Consider the following 9,332-nt stretch of genomic DNA (forward strand, 5'->3'; position numbering starts at 1 on the left):
CACAAAGAGCTATTAGCTGCAAATGTGTTGCATCTCAGAAGGGTGTGCAGTGTGTCCATAAAAGATTGATAAGTGTTGGACAAAAACAAGAAGTGGCAAACTTAAAAATGTATCTACAAGAGATGAACAGTATTTGATAGACCTGACACAGAACCTGAGAGATGCCTCATCTTTACTATGAATCCAAATTTGACATTTTTGGTTCAACTTGTCATCAGAATGAATGGAGGAGGTTAGGAAAGAGGTTCAATAGTGAGGCCATCAGAGTCTGATCTACCATGTATTTCCATCGGGAAAGTATCTGATTGGCAACAGCTTCATTTGCACTGTCAGTGCAGTAAAAGCATACCTGAATAGAAAACACATTATGGAGCACTTTCAGCCATGGATTGGCCTCCCCAGAGCCTGGACCTCAACATCACTGAAGCAGTTTGGGATCACCTTGTCAGAGAAAGGTACAAAAGGCAGCCAACATCCAAAGAAGAGCCTTAAGTTTCCTTCAAGATGCCTGGAGAACTATTCCAGGAGAAATTGCAAGAAAGCTTGCATTAAGGTTCAGGCTATGTTAAAGAGTAAAGGTGGTCATACCAAATATTGACTTTAGGTTGTTCAAGCTTATACAAACTCTGTTTCTGCCTTATACGCTGCATTTTTGTACATGTTTAAACATGTAAAAGATTGAGCCCATTTTCCTAGCAAGAAATTAAAGACAGCTCAGGACTTTTTCCACAGTGCTGTAGATTACTATGAATTTCTCCTTTTATTTTTTGGTCACATTTGCAGATTTTACTCTTTGTCATTGTTCACGTGAGGATTCTCTTGATTGATTTTTCCTCACAGGAGAATCTGTGATCCAGGACTTACTTCTTTTGAACCGGAGGCCCTCGGAAACTTGGTCGAGGGAATGGACTTTCACAAGTTCTACTTTGAGAATCGTAAGTTACTTGATTTAGTGGATTTTTCCTTCAGTTCTTGAGCCCTTTGAATCCACAGGGGCAATATAGTTGGCATTTGCTAACAAGAGTTTAGCCTACAGTGATATGTTCATTTACTAAAGTTTTCATTTAATGGTCAAATGTAACCAAACATGTTGGATCTCTCTACCCTCTAATTTAAGACTGCAATAAATGTTTAAAGTTGCAGAATCTGCAAGCTTTGCTTCCTCTTTTTCTCTTTTCTTTTAATTAACAACATTTGTCCAATTTACAATCTAAAATCTAGCAGATCATCAGTGTTTTGAAGTGGTGAATCCAATGAATTAAAGAAAATATTAAATTAATAAAAATATATGGAATAAATGCAGCTGGGACATTAAAGCCATAAACACTACAATGTGTCAATTCTACCTTTACAAATTAAGTTAATGCATTTTGCATTTTTCCATCATAGTTCTGAGTAAAAACAGCAAACCGGTGCACACCACCATCCTCAACCCCCACGTCCATCTGATCGGCGAGGATGCCGCCTGCATCGCCTACATTCGTCTGACGCAGTACATCGACGGTCAGGGACGGCCGCGTTCCTGCCAGTCTGAGGAGACTCGTGTGTGGCATCGCCGTGACGCCAAATGGCTCAATGTGCACTTCCACTGCTCAGGGGCGCCAGCGGCACCCCTGCAGTGAACTGAGAACTCAGGCCCAGGTAAGGTGATGCCACCACCTCAATACGACAGCCTGAAAGGTGCAATAACAGTTCAATGCCGCATAAAAGCATTAATGTGGACTGCAAAATGTCTTCGCACAGGTTATTGGGTTCTTTAATGATTTTTGGTGTGCAGCATCAATCTAAATTGCAATTTTTAATACTTAGAGCACTGAAATCTTTTTGTCCATCTCCCATCTACATTATCAAACACTTTAGCATTCAACTTTAATTCAAACTACTTTATTTCTGTCACTAGGCAACTTCTACAACTGATACTCCATTATTTTGGTTTTTGTGTATAAAATTTCAACAGCATCGGCTAAAGCTAGATCACCTAAAACTCTAGTGGCACATTAGAGAAGCAGGCCTGTGCGACAGTTTAATGATATCCATCAGAGTTTAAAGGTACTCATTGTAATCAGAGATATTAAGAGTTGTTGAGTAAACTCAGTGTTATTAGGCAAAGAGCTGAGTCGCATACAATATGAAGCATGTTGTCCATCAATATAATAATAATGATAATACTTTATTGATCCCTGTGGGGAAATTCCTCTCTGCATTTAACCCATTCACTCAGTGAAGCAGTGGCAGCCAGTGTACCTTGCTCGGGGGTACCTCAGGGTAGCCAGTCAGTGGATTGGAAGCCGACCACTCTACCTACTGAGTTATCCCTGTAATATGTATAAGTAAAAGAAGAGTGATATTCCTTTTACTGTATTTAGACAATAGTGAAAACAAGTCAGTTTAATAGAAAAATTAAGGGGCTTTTTACAGGGATGCCCTGTGTTCCCCACTGCATTCAGTCCACCAGCTGTGGAAACTGAGAAGAATCCATAACACAGTAAAATATTCTTAGTGTATTTATGTGGCGCTTTTCAAGATAACTATCACAGAAAATAGCTAAAAACAAAGACAAGGAGATAGAAAATATAGTTTAAAAAGATTAGTTTTTAATCTGCTTTTTAAAAGAGTCCACAGATCTCAGGCTCAGTGGGAAAGCATAAGCTCTGTGTCCTTTAGTTCTCATCCTCAACCCTGAGACAACTTACTCACTAACCGCAGTGCTCTCCTTTTTCCAGCTTTGCCTGAAGTCTAAAGCTATTGGGAGCATTTATTCTCCGTGGTCGGAGCGGTGTCTGGATCCTGCCCAGGAAGAGGCTGCTTGGAAAACACCAATGTGGGAAACATACCTTACAATTTAAAAAGAAAAAGAAAAAAGCCACAAACCAAAAAACAATAAAAATTAAAAGAAAAAAAAAAAGCATATCTTAAAAGCTCGACTGAATGACCGACCACACCGACCAACACCAATCCAGTCCAACCCTAGCTAGATGATGTTGGGGCCCAGCTGATGTCAGCCCCTTTTTGCAGATGGTGCATGCTTCTGGTGGCAACACAGGGGTGATGCTGTCCCGATCCTTTTCTCCCATGGCCTTCATTTCCCCACTCTTTGTTCGTCTGCCACGTGGAAAAGTATTAACATGTTCAAAATTATGTATAACAAATGAAAAATAAGTACACTTCGCACAGAGACCGGGGCAGCAAGGATGTCTGGGGAAAAAGTGATTTCTGTTCAGAGCGTCTGTTTGAATCCAGTCGTTTTAGAGTTGTAAGGTATTTGTGGGTGGGGTTTATGGGAACGGGAGCAACTAATATTAGAATTTAACACCAGATTTAAGCGTCAGATTTGAGTATCTGCACACGATGTTTTAAGGGGGTTCAGGTGTTACTGAAGGGACCTTTATTTTTATTTTGTCTTTTTGTAATATGTATTCTGAAAAACGTTTCATCTCCTGAATGAGGGATACTGTTTTAAAGTATTTTGTGTTGGAAAAAATAATCATTTTTAATCAAGAGGGGTTTTATTTAACAGAATTGTGTATAAATGGATATTTATATAGGACAAAAGGGGGTGGAGGGAGGCATGATTTACTTCTGAGGTGTAGGTAGGGGAGCTGAAGATGAGTGTGATGGTGTTTTCGGCTTTTTTTTTCTCGTTTTATTTGGTCCCGTGTTGTAAATACAAACATATTCACATGCAACATGCATGCACACACACACACACACACAAAGTCCCTGTGCTCCAGCCTTTGAGGTGGAGCCTCTCCTGAGCTTTAGACACGGCATGCAGGCCAGCTCATCCTGAAGTTGCAGAAGGCCTCCATCTGTCTGCCCTGCACTGTGTGCATTGGAACACTAGGCAGCGCCATTGGTCAAAGTCTAAAGCTCCTCACGTCTCTAAACTACCTGGTCTGAAAGCATGGATGCTCTCAATCTAACTCTTTAGTTTCGTTTTGTTTGTGTCTGTGTGTATGTGTGTGTGTGTGTATTTGATGTGAAGCATGATTTATCTTAACTCTCTGATGGCCTGTACTGTTTTTGCACAGACACTTAAGACTCGATGCTGTTGTGGTCGCTCTTCTGAGGGAGTGAACCTTTCTGCAACTTCAGGTTATGCTTGCCAAAATCCTTCCCCCTCACCCTACCTCTGCCACTCTACTTTCATCATTCCTTCCCTTTTACAATCTCCACATTTGTCGTGACCTTCGCTAACCAGTTCGTACTACCATCTTAGTAGCACCACGACGTGTGATGATGATGATGTCACCCTTATGCCTGTCTCTTGTTCTGATTGTGTTCTTGAAATAATTTGTATATTGTCAGTCTTGGCTTGCTGTACTTCTGTGTGAAGTCCTGGCATTATTTAATAAAAAAAAAAAAAAGCATGTTTAAAAAGGAATGCAGCCGAGGGAATGGACAGGAGGAAATTTTAAAAAAGGCACGATGGGAAGAGGGCTACACTGGCTAGAGGGCTCTGGGACCTTCGCTGATCAACTGCAGTCAGTGAATTTGGCCCCATTTAGTTTTGTTTTTTTGTCAGATTCTGTTGTAAATGTTGTAGCTGTTAGTGTTTTGATCTAATCTTTGATATTTTCCATTTGTTTTATGCAGAGGTTAAAAATATTAAGGGTTTGAATTGAATGGAGATTCATCCCCTCACACACAGATCACTGCACACACCGAATGCTGAAATGTTGGGATAAAGATTTCTTCTTGTTAAATATTTTTGGAACTCACATCATGAAAGCACATGAGATCAAAGATTCTGCCTTTTAGGAGGACAAAAAAAAAAAAAACCATATCTGTGTTTCAGTGGTTAAACTTTGCAGCACTGTGTCGTAGAAACTTTGTGAGTGTGTGACTTTGTACCAGTGGAGGGGTGAGGCTTGCTATCTGTCCTGTCCCGTGCGGCGCCGCTTAATAGTAACTCATGCACCACCCGTCCTGTTGCTGGTGGTCACCTAAGAGCAGAAACCACATCGAAGCTTCGGACCATCGCATATCTGTGCGCTAACACGGTAAACAGACTGTAGAAAAAAGAAAAAGTAAATACATTTAAATCAAATGTGAGCCCCAGCCTACTGTATCAAGCGCCTGTGCTGTGGACATATCTGACATGCCATGAAAACTGTGTCTCCTCCCACTTTTTGCACCACAATGAAGCGTTGTAAAACCAGTACTGAAACTATGTGATGTTTTGTATGGTTCAGTAGTTCCATTTGTGCTCAGTTGTTTGTTGATGAGATGCTTTTCTTTCATTGTGTGTGTCTGTGTGTGTGTGCGCGTGTATGTATGTGTGTGCACTCGTTTCCACGCTTATGAGAATGTTTAAATGGAATGGGGAAAATACAGTTAGGCTTTAACGACGATCTTAGAAGGAGGAGAATTTATCAGAGTTTGCCAGAGTATTTGGACAGTTGACATCAAGCTTTTTTTTTGGTCAATTATGACAAAACCAAACTAGACTAAAATATTTTGATATGCTGTAGCCGAGAAAGCTCAGGCAAAACCAAAAATATTAAAGGCTGAATTCCTTTAAGTTTTGACTATTTTAGGGCCCTTGCACTCACCTCTGGTCTGCTTTTGTTAGGCTGCAAGTGAGCCATCATTGATGTTAATATGTGAGCTGCACAGGCTTAACAAATAAGTTTTCAGTTAAACGTTAACAGTGATTCGTCAACGTTTGTGACCTTACAGTGAGTCTGCTCACGACTTTAGTCACACAGGTGGTGTGCAGATCCATCTGTATCCTGTTGCAAGTCCATATTTTTTTTATTCTTGGACTTTTACTGACTTTATTATTCAACTTAAAACAATTCTGTCCGGTCCCCCTCCTTTAACCTCCTAGGACCTGGCTTCCACATATGTGGACAACACATTTTGGGTTATTTAGACTAAAATACTCAATTTTGCTCTACAAGGGCCTGATATCCACTTATGAGGACATACTGCTACTGTTCTATCAAAATTGCTCTTTTCTTAAAAACAAAAATAAGGTTAAAAAAAAACAAAATCTGGTAATTCTTTGTTTTTACATTCATCGGGCCCCAATATGCCCAAATATCAAAGAGAAATTAAAAATGCATGTCGTGGAAGAGTTCGGGTCTTAGGGGGTAGCTTTTTTTCCTGATTGGCTGCCCCTCACAAACAGAAGGTTTGAACAGGAAATGGCTAGAGCTTCTATGCTCATCCAGAGTTTTGTGCATAAAATATTAACTTACATGAACCAGAGCTAAGAGCATGAGATTTTGGGTTGTGCATATGCTTACCTGGTTACTTTGAATTGGGTGTGTTTAGTAAAAAATATTATGGAAAAAATATACACTTTAAATTTCATCTCCACTTTCTTTGCTCATAATTAACCTTAAAAATTAGATATTTCTCATGTTTTGCTTAATTGCAGATGGCAACAACAAGCCAAGACAGGGACTGCTAGTAGCAAGTTACGATGGATCTAAACAGTGCGTAAGATGATTTTAGAAATATCCACTTTCACAAAGCAACTTTAATTAACATGGTCCAAATTTTATAATTAATGCAGTTTCAAAGAATATTTTTCTCGACGTTAAGTATAAACTTACCTGTGAGTTGTTCAATTTTTGAACCCTTACCTAGAATAATAAAGACCGGAAGATCTAGTTTTGGTTTCTCAGTTTTCCAGTTTCTGTCACACCACATATAATCTGTATTTCTCCTTGGCTGATGTCAGCTGTTGGATAAATCAGCTGTTTGATCACTTTAGGGCACAGATTAACTTTGGAAAAAGCACCAAATGCATATAAGAGAATAATGATTCCCTATACTTTAAGTAGCTTTCCTGCATTTGAATTCTTTTAAAAGTCCTATTGTGTTCAGCAGTCAGGTTCTCCAAATACTTTGGCAAATGTGTGAAATGTGTTAAGAGTGTACCCGAGTGAACCGAGGAGCTGAAAAGATTTGTGAAAGGCTTAAAACAGATGTTTAAAGAGGATAATTTAAAAACCACAATCTTTAACAGCAACACTATATATGCAGTTTTACAAATGAAAGAAATATGCATGTCTACTTTCTGGTAATTTTTCACTGTTTACTTGATAAAGAAATGGAAACCTATGTTATTTGCATCCTCAAGGTTATGAAAAGGCTGAGATGTTAAAATCAAGTGATGTTAAATCGCTTTAAAATGCTTAAAAGATTAGCAAAAGCCTTAGCTTTTATGTGCCCCTTGAAAGTGAATTTATTGCATTGTAACCTTACAATAAAAAAAAAAAAAGAGAAAAAAAAAAGGGGGGGAAACATATGTCAGTTTCAATTGGATGCTGGATTTTTGCATGACCATACAGTTAATAAACATACATTAAAAAAAAGTGTGTTTTTTTTTATTCAAAGCTTTACTGTTAATGTAAAAGTTTTTGCAATATAAACAATGTTAATATATAACTGGAGAAAACTGTGCCTGCAATGAGATTAAAGCAAGTTACTTACATTGGTTAAAATGTGTTCATTACCCAACCCACTCTAAGGTCTATTGGTAGTTAAAGGTAACATGAAATTACACAGAATATATTGGTTCATCCATTTCTGTACCATCCATCCCTTTATTCAGCCTACATCGCCTCCCATGTGCCTATTAGGGAACAAAGTCCAGTCTTCATGCATATTTTAAAGTTAAATGGGCCCTGGGAGACAAACACAATGTTCTATTTTCAGAGGAAATTAGAGGCTTTTTTTTAATGATCAGTATAAGTAAGAAGGGATCATTTGCAAGCACGCTGCAGAACATTTTAACTGCTGCTTGCAGCAGAAAATACGCAACTTGCCTTTAAGAACCATACCTCTGACTCCTGGTCATCCTTCTCCCATCAGTGAGCCTGGATGAGGTTCGATTCCATCGCTGACTTGATGGTTTGAAGTTGGCTGAATGTGAAGACGTTAATATCTCTCCTCTATACAAAGGCAGCCCTTCCTTTCTCGTCATTTTATCCATTAATGGATATTTTATAACAAAGTCTGTTATATAATTATTCCCTTCATGCCTACATCATGATGGTAAAATTTATTGCAGCACTTCAGTACTAGACTGCATTAACTTTTAACTATGCGTATCTACTAAAGTTACAAATTAACATTACACTACACCAGCTATTGCACTGGCTATTTTATACATATTTGGGGTATTTAAATCTGACTGTGTAAAGTTACTCACACACCAATTCTGCTTAAATGTAATAACTCAGAAATCAAGAGTAATTCAGCAGTAAGATAAACAACCAAGTACTGCAAGAACTACATTTGAGTTGCTGTGTTTCACCTTTGAAAAAGGAAAGGACCACAAACAGTAGCTCAAATAGAACTCCAACACGATTCGCACTGCAGCGCTGTTGTATTAGACTACACTCTCATAACAGAGTACCCCGACTATATATACACATGCACACACAAACCAAGAGCGCACACAGGTAGTCTTGATGAATTTTAATTACATCAAATGAATTCATGTAAAAGTGGAAAAGGAGGAAAACACTGGGTCTCATCACTGCCAACATGTTCAACACAACAGAAGTCTGCACATGCTCCGTTTGCACTGGGCAGGTTGCAGGTCACCTATACTTCAGACAGATTTATTAAACGCTTCCTTACGGAGTGTCTTTTTAGAATGTAAAGACTGTGCTTTTACAGTTATTCTCTGGATTAGAGCAGCAATGGAAGTGATAAATGAGATGCTTCAGTGCCATTTGGTGAAATGAAAATGAAGGGTGAAGATGAACTACATGTAGGGTTTTTCTCAGGGTGTGTCTCTGCCTTATAGGTGACCTGAAACACTCCCATGATAAGTCCCTACTTCTCTCTCACACTACCTTCACTCAATCAAGCTGTCATGGCTTCATGGCTTCCTGTCCGAGTCCATTTGGCATCCTGGCATGTTTCCATTGAACACTGTTCTCTTTGATTGGATAAAGGAAGCGGGATGATTGACTGATTGCTCCATGCAGATTGTGATTCTTCGGACATGCTTCATGTTGTCTTTGTTTGTGCGTTCTGCCCAGTTACAAAATGTTTTATGACCATGGCACTGGGCAGAAGAAGGTCTGTCTCACTGGTTCAAGGTTGCCCTGTTGGCTGTTGTGTGAACACTGGCACTTTAATTTTAGTCCACAGAGACTAGTGCATGTCTAACTGTCCGTCACACTGAAGGACACGTGGCAGTGCAATCTGCCATCGGAGTCTTAGTGGAAAGAAAACAAATAAAAACTGTCACTGTAACATTTTCTAATAATTTTAAGTTGTTTCCTTGATTCAAGGAAGAAAGAAGAAAACAGAGAAGGAAGCCACTTTTCTCTACTGAAGTGTCCTGGGTTAAAAAAAAA

The 9,332-nt window shown here is 39.1% G+C and overlaps 1 protein-coding gene across 1 annotated transcript in view; it reads left to right on the forward strand.

Annotated features, from left to right (window-relative positions):
- LOC102195292 (calcium/calmodulin-dependent protein kinase type II subunit gamma-like) overlaps window positions 1-4,781 on the forward strand; it is a 42,538-nt gene extending 37,757 nt beyond the window's left edge. The window contains exons 20-22 of the mRNA XM_005727505.1: window positions 841-935; window positions 1,390-1,641; window positions 2,724-4,781. Of these exons, the coding sequence (XP_005727562.1) occupies window positions 841-935; window positions 1,390-1,622 (328 nt within the window). The 3' untranslated portion in view covers window positions 1,623-1,641; window positions 2,724-4,781. The remainder of the gene's footprint in view (window positions 1-840; window positions 936-1,389; window positions 1,642-2,723) is intronic.
- Window positions 4,782-9,332: the final 4,551 nt, after the last annotated feature.

This window comes from Pundamilia nyererei, unplaced genomic scaffold, assembly GCF_000239375.1.
Source record: "Pundamilia nyererei isolate P.nyererei 1_Seehausen unplaced genomic scaffold, PunNye1.0 scaffold00024, whole genome shotgun sequence".
Classification (NCBI taxonomy): domain Eukaryota; kingdom Metazoa; phylum Chordata; class Actinopteri; order Cichliformes; family Cichlidae; genus Pundamilia; species Pundamilia nyererei.